Source organism: Chiloscyllium punctatum, chromosome 8, assembly GCF_047496795.1.
Source record: "Chiloscyllium punctatum isolate Juve2018m chromosome 8, sChiPun1.3, whole genome shotgun sequence".
Classification (NCBI taxonomy): domain Eukaryota; kingdom Metazoa; phylum Chordata; class Chondrichthyes; order Orectolobiformes; family Hemiscylliidae; genus Chiloscyllium; species Chiloscyllium punctatum.
In genome coordinates, this window is record NC_092746.1 from 122986549 (window position 1) to 123008953 (window position 22405).

General features: G+C 47.1%; 2 protein-coding genes across 3 annotated transcripts in view; one reads left to right on the forward strand and one right to left on the reverse strand.

Moving 5' to 3' along the window:
- bmb (brambleberry) overlaps window positions 1-22405 on the forward strand; it is a 105876-nt gene that overhangs the window by 53835 nt on the left and 29636 nt on the right. The window lies entirely within an intron of this gene.
- The window catches only part of LOC140480870 (GDP-L-fucose synthase-like), a 33186-nt gene that overhangs the window by 10333 nt on the left and 448 nt on the right, over window positions 1-22405 (reverse strand). Inside the window, exons 1-7 of one of the 2 annotated variants that reach the window (XM_072576407.1) lie at window positions 13785-13842; window positions 9577-9736; window positions 8841-8955; window positions 7658-7786; window positions 2321-2394; window positions 2037-2170; window positions 140-204 (exon numbers count right to left, since the gene is read on the reverse strand). In XM_072576407.1, coding sequence (XP_072432508.1) covers window positions 140-204; window positions 2037-2170; window positions 2321-2394; window positions 7658-7786; window positions 8841-8955; window positions 9577-9734 — 675 coding nt within the window. In that variant the 5' untranslated portion in view covers window positions 9735-9736; window positions 13785-13842. Of the gene's footprint in view, window positions 1-139; window positions 205-2036; window positions 2171-2320; window positions 2395-7657; window positions 7787-8840; window positions 8956-9576; window positions 9737-13784; window positions 13843-22405 lie in introns of those variants that run through there. The other variant, XM_072576406.1, reaches the window with a different exon arrangement.

Genomic DNA, 22405 nt, shown 5'->3' on the forward strand with positions numbered 1-22405 from the left:
GCTACCTGAAGGTAACCAGTCAGCAGCCTGGGCTGGAGATGGACATGAGAGGCCTAGTTAACCAGTAGCTGGGTTCCAGCTCTCTCCATGGTTCCCCTGCTGGATCTGTTCAGAGGATCAGCTGTGCACGACAACCTACCAAAGAGTATATAAACTGCCTCTTGGGTTTGCCTGATCCCCACACCTCCAGCGCTGTGCCATTTCCTGCAGGAAGGAACCAACAAGAGGTCAGTAACTTCACTAACCTCCACACCTTCAGCTGCCTTGGCCCCTCCCTAAACGTCTCTAAGATAGTGGCCGAAAGTGACATGGTGTCATAAGCTTTTGCTCTTCACTTGTCAGGACGGCACGGTGGCACAGTGGTTAGCACTGCTGCCTCATAGCGCCAGAGACCCGGGTTCAATTCCCGCCTCAGGCGACTTTCTGTGTGGAGTTTGCACGTTCTCCCCGTGTCTGCGTGGGTTTCCTCCGGGTGCTCCGGTTTCCTCCCACAGTCCAAAAATATGCAGGTTAGGTGGATTGGCCATGCTAAGTGTTAAGTGAAGGGGTAAATGTAGGGGAATGGGTCTGGATGGGTTGCGCTTTGGCGGGTCGGCGTGGACGTATTGGGCCAAAGGCCTGTTTCCACACTGTAAGTAAGTAATCTAATAAGGACAGATGCAAGAATGTCAAATATCAGAAGCTGTTAATTTGTTGGCACGTCAACTCTTAGGTCTGCGGTGCCTCCTGGTCAAACAGGGAGCAGACTCACCTTTCACACTCATCTCCGCACTTTTGTAACCTGGTCCAGCCCTAGCCCCACAATACTCAGAGGGACTCAGTTTTATTGGAAGCCACTCAGAGAAGAGCCAATCAGCCAATTTCTGGGATGTTGATGGTGGGGACAGTGAGTGTCTTATGATTGGAGGTTGAGTAGGTTGCCAGGGGGAGGCAACAGCGTAGTGGTATTACCACTGCGCTGTTATTCCAGAGACCCAGGTAATGTTCTGGGGACCAGGGTTCGAATCCTGCCACGGTAGATAAAAATCTGGAATTAACAGTTTAATGATGACCGTGAATCAATTGTTAAAGGAACAAAAATCCATCTGGTTCACTAATACCCTTCAGGGAAAGAAACTGCCATTCTGACCTACGTGTGACTCCAGGTCCACAGCAATGTGGTTCACCACTTAACTGCCCTTTGGGTAATTAAGGATGGGTAATAAATGCTGGCTTAACCAGCGATGTTTTCATCCCATTAATGAATTTTTAAAAACTCACTGGAGTTTAAGGAATTGGTGATTAAATTGAAATGAGATGCACAGGGACCTTGACAGTAGATGTTCAGAGGAGGGTTTCCCCCTTGCTCCTAATGGGGTAACCCACAACAAAATGACATGGTGTCGAAACCTTTTACTCTTCACTTGTCAGGACAGATGCAAGAATGCCAAATATCAGAGGCTGATGATTAGTTGGCAAGTCAACTCTGAATGGCCGAGGCATTGCCATGAGGTAACTATTGTTCCTCATGGGGGCATTGGTCATTTCAAAAGGGCAATGCCTGGACAAGCTCCTTCTGTCTCCAGAGGTTAGGCCTCTGGGTATATATGTACCTTCTTCCTCAAATGCTCTTAAAACCCACCTCTTTCACCAAAACTACCCAAAATCCTAATTATAGAAAGATTTGAAAAAGACATGAGGGGCAACATTTTACACAGAGTGCGTGCAATGAACTTCCAGAGGAAGTGACGGATGTGTGTACAGTTACAACATTTAACAGACATTTGGATAAGTAAATGAATAGAAAAGGTTTGGATATGGGCCAGGAGCAGACAGGTGGGACTAGTTTATTTTGGGATTATGGCTGTTATGGACTGGTTGGACTGAAAAGGTCTGTTTCAGTGCTATATAACTGTACAATATTCAGATGGCTTGTTGTCACTTAAAGCATTCCAAGTCTGATTAAAAATGGTTTCAGGAGATCACAAGAAACAGGCCTTACGGAGGAACGTGTTAAAATCTAACAAAGAAAACTAACAAATAATCAGAGACTCAACTCTGTGCCAGGTACGTCTTGTGAATCAGTCCAGGCAGAACGTGACCGTCCTCGATATTAAAATTGTCATACTTTCCGAATACGTTAGTGGGGATCACGGATGTGAACATACGCTCATGTTGCTCAGAGTAGGCACTGCGACAGAAAAAGAGCAGGGTCAGTGGCTAACCACACCCGAGATAAGGCAACCCCAGCCCTGCTGGGTCAACAGCATCTGTGCAACAAGGCAGAGAAACGGGTGAAAAACATACAAATTGGAGGACAGACTCCATTTCAGATACTTGCCGGTTCTGCACATCAATCATTCGCTTTGCATATGAATATCCAAAGTTTGAATGGTGTGGGGGCCCATTGTGGATCTACGAGGGAGAGAGAGAGAGTTTTATTAAATTTATACTGTCCAGTCAACTCCAAATCCCAGATGGTAGTTTCAGCAGGATTCGCTCTGTAACTGGATGTCAGCTAGCTTAAGACTGCATTACTGGTAACTAGAACAGTGACCGGCCACCAGCTCATACCCAAATGTGGCTTTGAACACAGCCAAGAGCCAGATTAGAATGACAGAATCTCACTTGATGACCCAGATGCAGGCCCTTCAACCCATCGAGTCTGGGACTGGCCTTTGAAAGGACTATCCAGGTAACACCATCACCCTGCAACTGCCAAAACTGCTCTTTCTCCATTGGATATTTATTATTCATACCCCCTTCCATCTCTTTTTGAGGCAGAGCATTCCAAAACATCATCGTGCAGAATCTTTTCCCAGCTCCTCACTGTCTCTCGTGCCAATGCCTATAATTATATCCCCTCTGGTCACTGGTCCTCCGGGCACTGAAATAGCCTCTCCTTCGTGACTCTATCAAAATCCTTCGTGATTTTCAACATGTCTATTAAACAGTCACTTGGTTTAACGGGACTTGACCTTTGTTGGCCAGGACCATTTATCTAATCTTAACATCTTGCACTCAAAAAGAAATGTCTAAAAGGCTGGCAGAGCCAGGAGCCCTGAAGACATTTAAGAACCATTTTGATCAGCACTTGAGACACCACAGTGTACAAGGCTACGCGCCAAGTGCTGGGAAATGGACTAGTATAACTGGATGTTTGATGATGGATATAACGGCCTATTTCTGTGCAGTAAAAACCCTCTGACTATCAGGATAACTGCAAGAATACCATCTTTTACATAATCTTAACAGTTTACACCACTGGAAAAAAGGGTTGCTCAGTTGACTCCTATTGGCTAAGGCACTGCCATGGAGAAAGCAATGGGGATATGAGACTTTTTCAGCTCCTTAATAATCTGAAAGAAACAGAAAAGGAATGGACTTAAATGTATTCCTTTTGTTCAGAGACAACTGGTCCCTCCATATGAACGTATTCGCTTCAAGCAAACACTCCATGTGCCAAGGTCAGAGCTTGACTGATCTTAAATTGGCTGTTACCAGACCCAGAGTACTTGGGAACGTGGACCAACTGTTGCCCAATCAAGAATCTAACTATGGACGCTTTATTTTGGCTGGTTCAGTATAATCCCCACTCAGGAGAAAGTAAGGACTGCAGATGCTGGAGATCAGAGTTGAGGGTGTGGTGCTGGAAAAGCACAGCAGGTCAGGCCGCATCTGAGGAGGAGAGTTGACGTTTCTGGTGTAAGCCCTTCGTTAGCCCTTCACAGTTAACACTCAGTCAATTACAAACGACAAAGGAACGTGCTGTTTGATTATATCGGCCAATTGCTGGGACATCACTGCAGCTGGTTGGATGGACTGAATGGCCTTTTTTTTTGGAGTGATGGCATGTCCTGTTAGGGCAAACAGCTGCTCCTCTCCAGGGAGCTCTCATTCCCAGCTATCACCTTCAGTCCTTCATCAAAAACTCCAGTAGCCCACATCAGGGCTACCCAGAACATGGTACACAGTCCGAGTCCATAAACCTCCAACTCAGGAAAGTCAACTGTTCCCTCAGTATGAGGACAGCCCTAGGGGGAGAGATTGACTAACATTGCTTACGTCACTATTGGAATACTGTGGACAATTCTGGGTCTCCCTGCTCTTGGAAGGATGTTGTGAAACTTGAAAGACTTCACAAAATATTTACAAGGATGTTGCCAGGGTTTGAGACATAGGGAGAGGCTGAATAAGAACAAAGAATATTACAGCACAGGAACAGGCCCTTCGGCCCTCCAAGCAAAAGACTAGGGCTATTCTCCCTGGAGCGTCGGAGGCTGAGGGGTGACCCTTTTAGAGATTTATAAAATCATGAGGGGCATAGATAGGGTAAATAGACAACGTTATTCCCCCCCACTCCCCCACCCCGCCGGGAATAGGTTTAAAAAGGTGAGAGGGGAAAGATATAAAAGGGATCTAAGGAGCACGTTTTTTATGCAGAGGATGGTGTGTGTATGGAATGAGCTGCCAGAGGAAGTGGAGGAGGCCAGTACAACATTTAAAAGGCATCTGGATGGATCTATGAGTAGGAAGAGGTTAGAGGGATATGGGCCTAATGCTGGCAAATGGGACTAGATTAATTTAGGATATCTGGTCAGCATTGATGAGTTGGACTGAAGGGTCTGTTTCTGTGCAGTACATCACTATGGCTCTTTATCTGAGATTATCATCCAAGTTCCTGACAGGATAGACAACCAGAGGATTTGTATAGCTGGAACTCAGCTATCATGGCCTTAGGATAAAGGAGACAGCTATTTCAGATTGAGATGAGGAGTCAACGAGTCCTACAGCATGGATACAGGACCTTTGGCCCAAACTGGTCCACGCCGACCAAAATGCCCATCCACACTAACCCCATAAAACCCTAAAAGGCTGGCAGTTTGGGGTGGGGGGGTGGGGGAGTGGGGTGGGGTGGGGGGGTTACTCTTCGGAGGGTCGGTGTGGATTAGTTGGGCCAAAGGGCCTGTTTCCATACTGTAGGGAACCTCAACCTGATCTAATCTAAAACCTCTACAAAGCACCCCCCCTCAGTTTCCTATGCTCTAAAGAAAAAGTCCTAACTTGTACAATCCCTCCCGAAAACTCAGACCATTGAGTTCTGGCAACATCCTTGTTAATTTCTTCTGCACTCTGTCCAGTTTAATAACATCCTTTCTATAACAGTGATCAAAACTGAACACAATACTCCAAGTGCAGCCTAACCAACATCCTGTACAACTTCAACATAACTTCTATACTGAATACTCTGAATGATGAAGGCCAGTGTGCCAAAAGCCTTCTTCATTGCTCAGTTTACCTGAGAAATTCCTTCACTCAAAGAACCTCTGGAATTCCCAACTCTGACAGATGTGGATGTTTGGTCGCTAAGTAAATTTAAGAATGAAAAGGATAAGTTTCCTGTTACTAAATGAATTAGAGAGATCCAAGAATCGTGTAGGAGGTTGGAGTTGAGGAGATCAGCCATAATCATGTTTAATAGCAGAGCAGGTTCGATGGGCCAAACAGCCAACTGCTCCAATTTTGTTTGCACAATTACAGAACTGGAAAAGGTTCCCTGTCTATCCTTTTGTCTACTTTCCTGGAGTCTCTATCTGCTCTTGTCTGGATTGATTGCTGTCAGCAGATCACTGTGACCTCACGCAGTGGGGTCATCTCCAGCTGGGACCATCCAGGGGACTTTCTTCAGACCTTTAACATATGCATGAATCATCGGAATGCTGTAAAAACACCTCTGAACCCACAATATCCCATCAGAACCTGCTTCCTCAGCTGCCTTCAGTGGGCGGCACGGTGGCACAGTGGTTAGCACTGCTGCCTCACAACGCCAGAGACCCGGGTTCAATTCCCGCCTCAGGCAACAGTCTGTGTGGAGTTTGCACATTCTCCCAGTGTCTGCGTGGGTTTGCTCCGGTTTCCTCCCACAGTCCAAAAACGTGCAGGTCAGGTGAATTGGCCATGCTAAATTGCTCGTAGTGTTAGGTGAAGTGATAAATGTAGAGGAATGGGTCTGGGTTGGTTGCACTTCGGCGGGTTGGTGTGGACTTGTTGGGCTAAAGGGCCTGTTTCCACACTATAAGTAAGTAATCTAATCTCTACCTGGGTCTATGTAACTGCAGTCTTGTACTTAAAAGCCCGGGGGGAATCTGTGGCTGGGAAATAAATATTGGATTCAATCTCTAGTTGGAGGTAGCAAGAGGTTATATTCAATTTGAGATGAATCCACAACTAGACAAGTGTTAGATGGGCATTTTGGAACCATACAGAACACCTTTCAGCTGGATCACGGCAGGTACCGATGTATGAATGAGGGGTAGTAGCCTCTCAGACCCTGAGCCTGCTCCAGAACTCAACAGGATCACCGCTGATCTGATTACTCCACATGTCCATCAGCTCACGTGACCTTCTGAATCACCTCAGCTGCCTTCAGTGGGCAATGCTTTAAACAGTGATCCCCAGTTCTAGATTCTCCTTCAAAACATCTCCGCCACATCAAAACCTTGTATTTTAACCAAGTTACTTCTCACTCCTCTAAACTCCGGAGGAGACAGGACTAACCTGTCCAGCCTTTCCTCATCAGACAACTTGCTCGTTTGAGGCATTAGCCTGGTAAACCTTGTCTAGAATGCTTCCAATGCATTAACATGCTTCCACAAGTGGTGACCTGTCCTGTACACAGTATTCCACACTGGTCTCAACAGTGCCCTGTATAACCGACACATTAACTCCTTACTCTTGTATTCAATTCCCCTCATGACAAACTATGTTTCAATAAATTTCCTGACTACTTGCAGCCTCTGCAGACTAACCTTTTGGGATTCATTCCCTGGGACACCCAGATCCCTCTGCACCTCAGAGCTCTGCCCAGTCACTGAACCTATCAATATCACATGCAGTCTCCTTACATTCTCTTTGCACCTGCTTTCTAACTTTCGATCATCAGCAAATTTGGCAAATTCAGTCCCTTCACCTAAGTCACCTACACAAATTGTAAAACGTTCAGGCTCCAGCACTGTTAGCACACCATTTGTTACTAACATGACAATGGCCCGCAAATCCATGCCAACGCTACCCTCAACACAGAACTAGACAGTAGAGAGACAGGAAGGATGCACCCATTAAATGGAGGCGTCTTGATCCAGGGGCTACTGCCTGAGGACATGGTATAAATCATTTAGAACTGAGATGAAGATAAATTTCTTCACCCAGAGAATGGTGAGCCTGCAGACTTCTCTGCCACAGAAGGTGGGTAAAGTAAAAACATTGTATAATTTCAAGAAGGAGTTGGATATAGTACGTGGGGCTAAAGAGATCTAAGGATACAGGGGAAAAGTAGGAATAGGCTATTGAATTGGTTGGATTAGTGGTGCTGGAAGAGCACAGCAGTTCAGGCAGCATCCGAGGAGCAGCAAAATCAACGTTTCGGGCAATCAGCCATGATCAGACTGAATGGCGGAGCAGGCTCGAAGGGCCAAATGGCCTACTCCTGCTCCTGTATTCCATGTTTCTATGTTACACCACGAGCCTTTATTTTTCACACTGTCCACTGATATTTATCTGTGAGCCTTTTATCCCAGGCATGACATTCGAAGGGGTGGGTGGGTGGGTGGGTAAGGTGGAGGATGGAGGAGGCTGGAGGAGTGTGGCGGGGTGGGGGGGTGGGGAGAAGGGGTCTCACCATTGTTTCATCAATAGGATAGCTGGTCTTGTCTGGGAAGATGCAGGTCGAGAGGCAGGAGACGACCTTTGTAACTCCGTGCAGGTGAGCAGAATGCAGCACATTGTCGTTCATGTGAACATTGTTCCTCTGGGAAAAAAAAATGGAAAAATCAGTGGCAGGTAACAGTCAACAACCACATGATCTCCCCGTCTCTCTCTGTCTGACTGTATCTTGAAACGACTGTCTGTAAACCCAGCTCTCCCACCAATTGTATCCGAACTCCGCATCTCCGTCCGACTGTATCCTGATGCGACTGTCTCTGAGCTCCCTGCCTCTCCCTCCAACCGTACCCCTGAACTGCCTGTGAACACCTGCCTCTCCTGCCAACTGTATCCTAATCTGACTGTATCTGAACCCTGCCTCTTCCTCTGACTGTATCCTGATCTGCCTGTCTGAACACTCACATCTCCCTCCAACGGTATCCTGATCCAACTGTCTCTAAACTCCTTGCATTTTCAGTGTCACTGAAGGTGCTTTTCCCTTTTTGCTTTCAAGAAGGGATCTTGGGTGGAGGGGGAGGGGGAGAGAGACAGAAAAAGAGAGAGAGAGAGAGACAGAGACAGAGAGAGAGAGAGAGAGAGAGAGGGAGAGAGAGAGAAAGAGAGAGAGAGAGAGACAATGAGACAGAGACAGAGAGAGATGTTTTCTCATTCATAGGAAGGATGTTCCTACAGTATTGCAGCCATTCACCCAACCAAGATGTTGTTGCTGTGCTGAATACTCCTGAATAAACACACTATTGGTCCTGGTTGAAAAACTAGTCAAAAGTCTGTCACTGGACAAAACTACACATGGATACCATTCAATGCCGAAAAAACAATCCCAAAGAAACCATATTGTGTCTACTCTTTTTGCCAATGATACTAAAACTTATCTACCTAGTTAGTGTCAATAAAGTGAAATGGTTTCTATCAAACCTCTTCTAATTTTAAACACCTCTATTAAATCTCTCCTTAGCCTTCTCTTGAGGCCAAGGGGAACAGCCTCCGCCTCTCCAGTTTTCCCAGGTAACTTCTCTGAAGCTTTCACATCCTTCTTAACAGCTGGAGCCAAAAAATAATCATGCCCAGGGGATTGTATGTTCCTCTCACACTCCCGACGACATTGGTCAGACACAGTGCTGGAACAAACTGCCACTCACCCAGAAATCCAGGTTGTATTTCATGTTCCGGAAGAGTCCACCCACCATGGCTGCCAGGTGAATGACGTGTGTGGGCTGGTATTTAGCAAACAATGCACTGGTTTCTGCAGCATTTCTGAGGGAAAGACAAAAGACTTTACATTTCTAGAATGAATCCCACCATTCCTAGATTTTCTTCATAGGACATGGGCATCACTGGCTGCGCTCAGCATTTACTGCCAGTTGCTCTCAAGAGCTGCCTTCTTGAACCACTGTAGTCCATTTAGTGTAGTTAAGGAGGTATTTTGTTCCAGTGACACTGAAGGAACAGCGATATATTTCCAAGTCAGGACGGTGAGTGGCTTAAAGGGGATCTTGAAGGTGCTGGTGTTCCCATGTATCTGCTGCCCTTGTCCTTCCAGATGGTAGTGATGTCCCTAATGCTCACATCCCCTAAATTAATTTGAAAGGCTGCCTAAGCATGAACTGTCCTCCAGTAGGGAGAAATGAAATGGTGAGAGGTAATATAAAGAGCTGGTGGGAGGGGAACAAAGAAGAATCTAAAGACATGCAGGCTAGGTGGAATAGCCATGGGAAATGCTAGGTTGCAGGAACAGAAGGGTGGGTCTGTGTGGGATGCTCTTCAGAGGGTTGGTGTGGACCTGATGGACCAAATGGCCTGCTTCCACATTGTAGGGATAAGAAAATGAATGAGTACAAACTGATATCATCAGCACGCCCTGTGACATGCACTCACGTTAAATCTGCATCCTTTGAAGACAGGAAGATCCACTCCTCGTCTGCTTGTCCTTCGCCCTCTGTCACCAGCTGCTCAATGGCTTTACCAACCAAACCTGAGCCTCCGGTCACCAGGATCCTCTTGCTTTTCATTCCCATCCTTTCGCCATCTGCCATTTCTGTAATTTCAGAAACAGACGGCCTGATCTCAGTTGCACTTAGAACACATTCATCACCCAGGACAGTGCATTGCTATAACACCTCAGCACACCCTAGGTACCTTTACTGGCAAAGTTTAGTCATATTTTGAATTAGTGTCAGGAATAATGCATAACTTTAATTGTTATTTAGTGTTAAGAAGGAAGTGACCTGGTTTTAATCTTTTTTTGTAAATAAAAAAGGTTATTCTTGTGGGTTTGGTGTCAGGATGGTTGGTGGCCTTACATGCATTTTTAACTTTTTAATTTGCTGATGACACAAAGCTAGGTGGCAGGGTGAAATGTGATGAGGATGTTAGGGGATTACAGGGTGACCTGGACAAGTTAGGTGAGTGGGCAGATGCATGGCAGATGCAGTTTAATGTGGATAAATGTCTGGTTATCCACTTTGGTGGCAAGAACAGGAAGGCAGATTACTACCTCAATGGTATCAAATTAGGTAAAGGGGCTGTTCAGAGAGATCTGGGTGTTCTTGTCCACCAGTCAATGAAGGCAAGCATGCAGGTACAGCAGGTCGTGAAGAAGGCTAATAGCATGCTGGCCTTCATAACAAGAGGAATTGAGTATAGAAGCAAAGAGGTGCTTCTGCAGCTGTACAGGGCCCTGGTGAGACCACACCTGGAGTACTGTGTACAGTTCTGGTCTCCAAATTTGAGGAAAGACATTCTGGCTATTGAGGGAGTGCAGCGTAGGTTCACGAGGTCAATTCCTGGAATGGCAGGATTGCCTTACACGGAAAGACTGAAGCGACTGGGCTTGTATACCCTTGAGTTTAGAAGACTGAGAGGGGATCTGATTGAAACGTATAGGATTATGAAAGGACTGGACACTCTGGCAGGAGGAAACATATTTCCGTTGATGGGGGAGTGCCGAACCAGAGGACACAACTTAAAAATACGGGGTAGACCATTTAGGACAGAGATGAGGAGAAACTACTTCACCCAGAGAGTGGTGGCTGTGTGGAATGCTCTGCCCCAGAGGGCAGTGGAGGCCCAGTCTCTGGATTCTTTTAAGAAAGAATTGGATAGAGCTCTTAAAGATAGTGGAGTCAAGGGGTATGGAGATAAGGCTGGAACAGGATACTGATTAGCAATGATCAACCATGATCATATTGAATGGCGGTGCAGGCTCGAAGGGCAGAATGGCCTACTCCTGCATCTATTGTCTATTGTCTAATAATTTTTACATCTTTAAAAATTTTTAACAACCTGAGAAGGGACGGGGTTTAACAATTTAGTATGTTCAGAAAAGGTAGAAAACTCTGCTACAGCTCTTCAGAGAGAGACACAGATACCTAGACGGGAGTCAGTCAGTGTATATACATACATACAGTCGGTGTATATGTTTGTGCCAGATTGTGGAGGCAGGACTTGTTAAGCTCTCCAGTGAGAAATCCCACAAAACTGCGGGGAATTAAGCTGAGGGAATTTGTGTTTGCCCTGAAGTTAAGGTAACAGTGAGTTTACTTTTAAGTTTTTTTAGGTCTTTACGGGAAAGAGATACCAGCTGAAGTAAAAGCATTTTGCGAATGTGCAGAAGTTCACTGGTTGCAGCTGTGTTGGCCTGAACCAGAAGTCTCAGTCTGGAGGTCATGGTAACTGATTAGATTAGATTAGATTACTTACAGCGTGGAAACAGGCCCTTCGGCCCAACAAGTCCACACCGACCCTCTGAACAGCAACCTACCCAGACCCATTCCCCTACATTTACCCCTTCACCTAACACTACGGGCGATTTAACATGGCCAATTCACCTAACCTACACACTTTTGAACTGTGGGAGGAAACCGGAGCACCCGGAAGAAACCCACGCAGACACGAAGCGAATGTGCAAACTCCACACAGACAGTTGCCTGAGGCAGGAACTCCACAGGTTTTCGTGTTGTCAAGATTTTGTTGGGTGGCAGAGATAATGAGAGCCTGGATAATTTTCTGGTGTTTGTGATGAAATATTTTCAACCTTATGTCTAATGTAACACTGTTCATGCTTTTACTTTATTCATGTGTTTAGTAACTAATCTCCAGAATCAGCAGAGACACAGCTACGGTCTATTAGGCCAGGATTTGTCTGGTGTTAATAGCACCTGAGATTGTAACACAAGCGGCAGAACAGTGGCAGGCAACCTCTATGCAGCAATGTGACAATCAGAATATATTTTCATGCTGTTCGCTGGAGGATAAATGTTAATCAGAACAGCAAGTCACATCCATTTTCTAGCCCCAACAGGAAAAAATAGTCATACTCATACCAAAGGGCAGAAATTTGTAAAACTTGACAGGGTTCAGAAAAGATTTACAAGGATGTTGCCAGGGTTGGAGAGTTTGAGCTATAGGAAGAGGCTAAATAGACTGGGTTATTTTCCCTGGAGTGTAGAAGATTGAGGAGTGACCATATAGTAGTTCATTAAATCTTGAGGGGCATTGATAGGGTGAATAAGCAAGGTCTATTCCGTAGGAAAGTCCAAAACTAGAGGGCATAGGTTTAAGGTGAGAGGGGAAAGATTTAAAAGGGATCCAAGGGGCATCTTTTTTGGGTGGTGAGTGCATGGAATGAGCTGCCAGGAGACATGATGGACGCCGGAACGATTACAACATTTCAAAGGCATCTGGATCAGTATATGAATAAGAAGGGTTTAGAGGGATATTGGCTAAATGTTGGCAAATGGGACGAGATTCATTTAGGCTATCTGGTTGGCATGGACAATTTGGACCCAAGGGTCTGTTTCTGTGCAGCATGTCTAAGATTTTAATAAAGGCCTCACAAAAGATACAATCCCATCGACAGGTGAAACACAGACCCCTACCTCAGGCAAAATACACGTTCCTTGGAGAGGTGGGATACAGACCCCGCCCCCCCGTCAGACAGGTGGGATACAGACCCCACCCCCCCCTCCTCAGACAGGTGGGATCCAGACCCCGCCCCCCCGTCAGACAGGTGGGATACAGACCCCGCCCCCCCGTCAGACAGGTGGGATCCAGACCCCACCCCTCCTCCTCAGACAGGTGGGATCCAGACCCCACCCCTCCTCCTCAGACAGGTGGGATCCAGACCCCGCCCCCCGTCAGACAGGTGGGATACAGACCCCACCCCCCGTCAGACAGGTGGGATCCAGACCCTGCCCCCCCGTCAGACAGGTGGGATCCAGACCCCACCCCTCCTCCTCAGACAGGTGGGATACAGAGCCCGCCCCCCGTCAGACAGGTGGGATACAGACCCTGCCCCCCCGTCAGACAGGTGGGATACAGACCCCGCCCCCCGTCAGACAGGTGGGATACAGAGCCCGCCCCCCGTCAGACAGGTGGGATACAGACCCCGCCCCCCGTCAGACAGGTGGGATACAGACCCCGCCCCCCGTCAGACAGGTGGGATACAGACCCCGCCCCCCGTCAGACAGGTGGGATACAGACCCTGCCCCCCCGTCAGACAGGTGGGATACAGACCCCGCCCCCCGTCAGACAGGTGGGATACAGAGCCCGCCCCCCGTCAGACAGGTGGGATACAGACCCTGCCCCCCCGTCAGACAGGTGGGATACAGACCCCGCCCCCCGTCAGACAGGTGGGATACAGAGCCCGCCCCCCGTCAGACAGGTGGGATACAGACCCCACCCCTCCTCCTCAGACAGGTGGAATCCAGACCCCGCCCCCCCGTCAGACAGGTGGGATCCAGACCCCACCCCGCCCCCCGTCAGACAGGTGGGATACAGATTCCTCTCAAATAGTGCAGCACTCCCTCTGTCAGACATCCCCATCCCCATCCCCATCCCTATCCCTATCCCTATCCCTCGCCCCACCTTCCTCTGTATTTCTGTCAATTTCTGCCACGTTCTCTACATCTTCCCCCGTCTGTCTATGGCGATACCTGTCTGTTTCTATTTCACACTCTCTATCTATTTCACACACTCTCTCTATCACATATCTTTTTTTTTCTATCTTCCTTTCTTTCCGTCCTTCCTTCTTTCTTTCTCTATCACTATCACATTCTCTCTCTCCCACTCCCACTCTGACTTACTCAGCTCCTTCCTCTGGTCTTCAACGTGTCCCCCTCACACATCCGGGATCAGAGGGCGCAGACACTGCGCAGGCGTCGAACGGTGCCGCGGGGGCCTCTGGGAGTTGTAGTTCCCGAAATTCCCGCCCGCCAGCAACCGCCGTAACCGCCATGAATGGGTCAGGGAGGACATTTATGTTTCAATCACCGTTAATAGTGGGATGTGATCTATGGAGCCGCAGTAACATGGGACCAGGGATGGACAGTTGGCTCCCAAAGAGCACTATCAGGACCTCTATGTCTGTATTCTGGCTCTTATCATTTTCCTAGGTATTTAAAAGTAGTGGATTTTGGGAGGCAGTGACATAATGCTGATGCTAATGTTAATAATCTAGTAATTCAGGTCTCCAGACTAATGTCTGGGGGCCATGGGTTTAAATTCCAAAATGACAGATGGTGAAAACTGAATTCAATGAGGATCTGAGGTAAAATATTGAGGCTGTGGTCAAGGAAACGAAGGGGGCATATTGTCAGACATGGACAGGTCGGATCAAGTGAATCCCTTGAAGTGTGGAGGGGGTATGGGAGTGAACTTGAGCGAAACCGAGAGGGTAAAAATGGGAAATGGGATGGATTTGGCAGATAAGGTTAAAGAGATTGTAGAAGTACGTGAAGGCAAAAGAGTAACTAGGGAGAGAATAGGGCCCGTTAATTAGATTAGATTACTTACAGTGTGGAAACAGGCCCTTCAGCCCAACAAGTCCACACCAACCCGCTGAAGCGTATACCACCCAGACCCATACTCCTACATTTACCCCTTCACCTAACACTATGGGCAATTTAGCATGGCCAATTCACCTAACCTGCACATTTTTGGATTGTGGGAGGAAACCGGAGCACCCGGAGGAAACCCACGCAGACACGGGGAGAATGTGCAAACTCCACACAGTCAGTCGCCTGAGGCGGGAATTGAACCCGGGTCTCTGACGCTGTGAGGCAGCAGTGCTAACCACTGTGGTTCCACATAGTTAAAGATTAACTATGTGGAACCACAGGAGATGGGTGAGACCCTAAACTAATATTTTGTGTTAGTATTTACTATGGAGAAAGACATGGAAGTAGAGTACTCTAGGAAATAAATAGTGATGTCTTTAAAAGAGTCTATATTACAGAAGAGGAGATGCTGGAGGTCTTAAAATGCATAAAGGTGGATAAATCCTTGGAACCTGACCAAGTGCATCCAAGGACATCGTGGGAAGCTAGGGAAGAAATTGTTGGACCCCTAGCAGAGATATTTATATCACCAACAGCCACGGGTGAGGTGCCAGAAGACGAGGGCAGCTAACGTGGTGCTATTATTTGAGAAAGGGGATAAGGAAAAGCCAGGGAACTACAGACCAGTGAGCCTGGTATCAGTGGTGGGTAAGTTGTTGGAGGAGACTCTGAGAGTCAGGATTTACGTGCATTCGGAAAGGCAAGGACTGATTAGGTATTGTCAGTGTGGCTTTGTGTGTGAAAAATCATGTATCTCCAACTTGATTGAGTTTTTTGAAGAGATGACGAAGAAGAGAAATAAAAGCAGAGCAGTAGACGTTATCTACACAGACTTTAGGAAGGTCTTTGACAAGGTTCTGCATGGTAGATCAGTTAGTGAAGTTAGATCACATGGGAGCCAGGGAGAGCTAGCCATTTAAACAAAGAACAAAGAAAATTTACAGCCCAGGAACAGGCCTTTCGGCCCTCCAAGCCCGAGCTGATCCAAATGCACTGTCTAAACCTGTCAGCCAATTCCTAAGCATTTGTATCCCCTGCTCCCCACCTACTCATGCATCTGTCCCGACGCATCTTAAATGAATCTACCGTGCCTGCCTCTACCATCTCTGCTGGCAACGCATTCCAAACGCCACCACCCTCTGTGTGAAGTACTTGCTGCGTGTATCCCCCTTAAACTTTCCATGATTTGGAGATGCTGGTGTTGGACTGGGGTGTACAAAGTTAAAAATCACACAACACCAGATTATAGTCCAACAGGTTTAATTGGAAACACACTAGCTTTCGGAGTGTCGCTCCTTCATCGGGTGATAGTGGAGGACTCAATCCTAAGACACAGAATTTATAGCAAAAATTTACAGTGTGATGTAACTGAAATTATACATTGAAAAATACCTTGATTGTCTGTTGAGTCTTTCATCTGTTTGAATACCATGATAGTTTCACTTCTTTCATGTGTAAATCACAAAACCTTCTTTTTAAAAGTTGCATTCTCAGGTTAGCTGTAACAATGGGTGATAGCTAGACAATATGTTGAAGGTGTTAACCGCTGTGTTCTCTGTCTATGCCATGATGTTTAGACCAAAACACCAAAATAGAGGAAGACCTTTTTCATACAGAAGGTGGTGTGTATATGGAACAAGCTGCCAGAGGCACGGTGGCACAGTGGTTAGCACTGCTGTCTCACAGCGCCAGAGACCCGGGTTCAATTCCCGCCTCAGGCGACTGACTGTGTGGAGTTTGCACGTTCTCCCCGTGTCTGCGTGGGTTTCCTCCGGGTGCTCCGGTTTCCTCCCACACTCCAAAGATGTGCAGGTCAGGTGAATTGGCCATGCTAAATTGCCCGTAGTGTTAGGTAAGCGGTAGATGTAGATGTAGGGGTAAGGGTGGGTTACGCTTCGGCGGGGCGGTGTGGACTTGTTGGGCCGAAGGGCCTGTTTCCACACTGTAAGTAATCTAATCTAATCTAATCTAAAGTGGTACAGGTAGGTACAATTACAACACTAAAAAAAAGATATTTGTACAGGTACACTGATCGAAAAGGTTTAGAGGGATATGGGCCAAATGCGGGCAAATGGGACTAGATCAATTTAGGAAACCAAGTTGGGCCAAAGAGTCTGTTTCCATATTTTATGACACTGCATGAGAGAGACCGTGAGAGGAAGAGAGTGTGGGGAAGAGAGAGACTGAGAGAGATAGAGAGATGGTGACATGGAGATGGAGATCGATAGACAGATTGGAGCGGGGGAGCAAAGGAACAAGAAAGGAGAGAGATGAAAGAGAGAGGGTGGTTGAATGGGGGAGGGGGGTTGACAAAAAGAAGGTGGAGACAGGAGGAGAGGGGAGGTGGAGAAAGAGTGGAGAAAAAGTAGAGAGGGAGCGGGGAGAGACAAATAAAGGTGGAGGGACAGGTAGTGTTGAGGAAACTACAGAAGGACTTGGGCATGCTTGGAGAGTGGACAAAGAAATGGCAGATGGAATACGATGTGGCAAATTGTGAGGGTATGTACTTTGGTAGGAAGAATAGACATGTAGACTATTTTCTAAATGGGGAAAGACTTCAAATATTTGAAGCACAGAGACTTGGGAGTCATAGTTCTGGATTCTCTTAGGATTAAAATGCAGTTTCACTTGGCAGTTAGGAAGGCAAATGTAATGTTAGCATTCATTTCGACAGGGCTAGAATACACCTGCTGCGATGTCCTGCTGAGACTGTACAAGGCTGTACTCAGACTGCATTTAGAATATTGTGAGCAGTTTTGGGCCCTGTATCTAAGGAAGGATGAGCTGGCATTGGAGGGATTCCAGAGGAGGTTTACAAGAATGATCCCAGGAACAAAGTGTTTATTGTATCAAGAGTAGTTGAGGACCCTGGGTCTGCATTTGAAGGAGGTAAGAAGGATGAGAAAGGATCTGATTGAAACTTACAGAATACTGAGAGGTCATATGACCATAAGAGTGGAAGTAAGCCCATTCGGCCCATCGAGTCCACTCTGCAATTTAATCGTAGCTGATGGGAATTTCAACTCCATTTACCCACACTCTCCCAGCAAACCTTAATTCCTTGCGAGATCAAGAATTTATCAATCTCTGCCTTGAAGACATTTAATGTCCTGGCCTCCACTGCGCTCCATGGCAATGAATTCCACAGGCCCATCACTCTCTTGCTGAGGAAATGTCTCCTCATTTCCGTTCTAAATTGACCTCCTCTAATTCTAAGACTGTGCCCATTGTTCCTAGTCTCCCTGCCGAACGGAAACAACTTGCCAGCATCCTGTAAGGTTCTATTAGATCTCCCCATCAAACTTCTAAACGCTAATGAATACAATCCCAGGATCCTCAGCCATTCATCGTATATTAGGCCTACCATTCCAGAGATCATCTGTGTGAATCTCCACTGGACATGCCCCTGTGCCAGTGTATCCTTCTTGAGGTGTAGGGCCCAAAATTAGACACAGTATTCTAAAGGGGCCTAACCAGAGCTTTGTAAAGACTCAGAAGCACATTGCTGGTTTTACATTCCAACCCTCTTGAGATAAATGACAACATTACGTTCCCTTTCTTAATCACAGACTCAACCTGCAAGTTAACCTTTAACAATCCTGGACTAGCACTCCCAGATCCTTTTGTACTTGGACTTTATGAATTTTCTCACCATTCAGAAAATAGTGCACGCCTGTATTCTTTTTTCCAAAGTGCAAGACCTCACATTTGCTCACATTGAATTTCATCAGCCGTTTCCTGGACTACTGTCCTAAACTGTCTAAATCTTTCTGCAGCCTCCCCACCACCTCAGTACTATCTGCCTGTCCACCTAACTTCGTATCATTGGCAAACTTCGCCAGAATGCCTCAGTCCCTTCGTCCAGATCATTATTATCTCAGGTAAACAGCTGTGGCCCCAACACTGAACCCTGTGGGACACCACTTGTCACCAGCTGTCATTCCGAAAAAGAATCTTTTATCCCAACTCTCTCCCTTCTGTCAGACAGCCAATCTTCAATCCATCTTAGTAGCTCACCTCAAACACCATGGGTCCTCATCTTACTCAGCAGCCTCCTGTGAGGCTCTCCTTCCTTATTTCTCTCTTTGTTAATCTGAGGTAACCTTCTTCGTTGTCCACTACACCTCCAATTTTGGTGTCATCTGCAAACTTACTAACTGTACCTCCTATGTTCACATCCAAATCATTTATATAAATGACGAAAAGTAGTGGACCCAGCACTGATCCTTGTGGCACTCCACTGGTTACAGGCCTCCAGTCTGAAAAACAACCCTGTCTTCTACCTTTGAGCCAGTTCTGTATCCAAATGTCTAGTTCCCCTCTATTCTGTGAGCTCTAAACTTGCTAACCAGTCTCCCATAACCTTGTGGAATGCCTTACTGAAGTCCATATAGAGCACATCTGCCGCTCTGCCTTCATCAATCCTCTTTGTTCTTCACAAAACTCAATCAAGTTTGTGAGACACAATTTCCCACAGACAAAGCCATGTTGACTGCCTTTCCAAATACATGTACGTCCTGTCCTTCTGGATTCCCTCCAACAACTTGCCCATCACTGATGTCAGGCTCACTGGTCTATAGTTCCCTGGCTTGTCCTTACCACCCTTCTTAAACAGTGGCACCACATTAGCCAACCTCTAGTCTTCTGGCACCTCACCTGTGACTATCAATGATACAAATATCTCAACAAGAGGCCCAGCAATCACTTCCCTGCCATTGTTGCTCTACTGTTTTCCCCACTAGGCTCTGCTTCCAGTCGATTTTCATCAGTTCCTCTCTCATGCCCCTGTAATTACTTTTATTTAACTGTAATACCATTACATCTGATTTTGCCTTCTCTCTTTCCAACTGCAGACTGAACTCTACCATATTATGATCGTTAGGCAGAAGCCTTTTCCTCAGCTACATTGATGACTGCATCGGCGTCACCTCATGCTCCCATGAGGAGGTTGAGCAATTCATCAACTTCACCAACACATTCCATCCCGATCTTAAATTCACCTGGACCATCTCTGACACCTCTCTCCCCTCCCTGGACCTCTCCATGTCCATTAATGATGACCAACTTGACACTGACATTGTTTACAAACCCATCGACTGCCACAGCTACCTGGATTACACCTCTTCCCACCCTACCTCCTGTAAAAATGCTATCCAATTCCTCCGCCTCTGCCATATCTGCTCCCAGGAGGACCAGTTCCACCACAGAACACACCAGACGGCCTCCTTCTTTAGAGACTGTAATTTCCCTTCCCCCGTGGTTAAGGATGCTGTTCAACGCATCTCATCCACATCCCGCACCTCCGCCCTCAAACTGCAACCCTCCAACCGTAACAAGGACAGAACCCCCCTGGTGCTCACCTTCCACCCTACCAACCTTCACATAAGCTGCATCATCCGCTGACATTTCTGCCAACTCCAAACGGACCCCACCACCAGGGATATATTTCCCTCCCCACCCATTTCCGCTTTCCACAAAAATCATTCCCTCCATGACCACCTGGTCAGGTTCATGCCCCACAACAACCTACCCTCCCATCCTGGCATCCTCCCCTACCACCACAGGAATTGCAAAACCTGCACCCACACCTCCTCCCTCACCTCCATCCAAGGCCCCAAAGGAGCCTTCCACATCCATCAAGGTTTCACCTGCACATCCACTAATATCATTTATTGTATCCGTTGCTCCTGATGCGGTCTCCTCTACATTGGGGAAACTGGACGCCTCCTCGCAGATCGCTGTAGGAAACATCTCTTGGACACTGCACCAATCAACCCCCCCCCCGTGGCCCAACATTTCAACTCCCCCTCCCACTCTGCCGAGGACATGCAGGTCCTGGGTCTCCTCCACCGCCCTCCCTCACCACCCGACGCCTGGAGGAAGATGCCTTATCTTCCGCCTCAGAACACTTCAACACCAGGGCTTCAATGTGGACTTCACCAGTTTCCTCATTTCCCTTCCCCCCCGCTTACCCCAGTTCCAACCTTCCAGCTCAGCAGTGTCCTCATGACCTGTCCTTCCTGCCAATCTCCCTTCCCACCTATCCACTCCACCCTCCCCCCTGACCAATCACCTCCATCCCCACCCCCATTCACCTATGGTACTCTTTGCTACTTTCACCCACCCCCCTCTCTGACCTATCACCTCCATCCCCACCCCCATTCACCTATTGTACTCTTTGCTACCTTCTCCCCAGCCCCATTCTCTCCCCCCACCCCAATTTACCTCTCCAACCTGGAGGCTTCCTGCCTCTCTTCCTGATGAAGGGCTTTTGCCCGAAATGTCAATTTTCCTGCTCCTCAGATGCTGCCTGACCTACTGTGTTTTTCCAGCACCTCTCTAATCCGAACACATATTATGATTGTTGCCTCCTAACTATTCCCTTACCTTAAGATCTTTTATAAAGTCTGGCTGATAACATCGCACTTAGTCCAGAATAGCCTGCTCAGTTGAGGGCTCCATCACAAGCTGTCCCAAAAGCTGTCCCATCCTGTAAGCATTCCATGAATTCCCTTTCTTTGGATCAACCGGCAACATTATTCACCCAGTCCACCTGCATATTTAAGTCCCCCCATGATCACTGGGTCCTTACCTTTCTGACATGCCCTATCTATTTCCTGGTACATCTTGTGCCCCTGGTCCTGACCACTGTTAGGAGGTCTGTACGTAATTCGCGTTATGGTTTTCTTTCCTTTGTGGTTCCTCAACTCCACCCGCACAGATTCCACATCATCTGACCCTATGTCATTTAGTGCCATAGATTTAATTTCATTCTTAATTAACAAGGCAACCCCACCATTCTCTGCCTACTTCCCTGTCTTTACAATGATTTGTAAATCCTTGGATGTTTAACTGCCAGTCCTGAACCCCCTACAACAACACCTCTGTGATGCCTACCACATCATAATCATTCATGATAATTTGTACCATTAATTCATCTACTTTGTTACAAATACTATGAGCGTTTGGGTAAAGTGAATTAATGCTATTTTTCTTATCCTCATGATTTCCAGCATCTCTTGTAATATGTCTTAAGTTATCTTTCCTTTTTGCTTTGTTCCTAGTCTGCCTTGAATATAAACCCTGCATACATGGCAACCTGGTGTTTATCTTTCTACTTTATTCCATACTCCCTGTCACTTTCCCTTCCCTCCGATTCACAAGTTTAAAGTCCCAGTGACCACCCGATTTACCCTTTTCGCCAGAACACTGGTTCCAGATCGGTTCAGGTGGAGACCGTTCCATTGGTATACAGATCCCCCCGGTTCCAAAACTGATGCCAATGTCCCATGAAATTGGAATCCCTCTTTCCCACACCAATCTCTTAGCCACGTGTTTACTTCCCTAATTTTCTTACCCCTATGCCAATTAGCACGTGGCTTGAGCAGTAATCCAGAGATTAAGACCCTCGAGAACCTGTTCTTCAATTTCCTTCCTGGTGCTTGATAGTCCCAAAACAGGTCCTTCTTTCTAGCTTTGCCTATGTTGTTAGTGTCAACATGGACCACAACAACTGGATCCGCTCCCTCCCACTCAATATCCTTTCAAGCCAGTCAGAGATGCCCTGCACCCTGGCATTGGGCAGGCAACACATCTTGCGGGACTCCCAATCCGGCTCGCACAGGATACTATCTGTCCCCCTAGTTATAGAATCCCCTATAACAACTACTTTTTGCTCCCCCTCCCCTCTTGAGAGGCCTTCTGCACCATGGTGCCGTGGTCAGCTGGCTCATCCTGTCCACAGCCCTCTTCCTCATCCTCACAGGGGGCAAGAATCTCATACCCGTTGGACAAGGTCAGGGGCTGAGGATCCTCCACTCCTGTACTCAGAATCCCCCTACCTGCCTCACTTACCTGTTGTCCCTGAT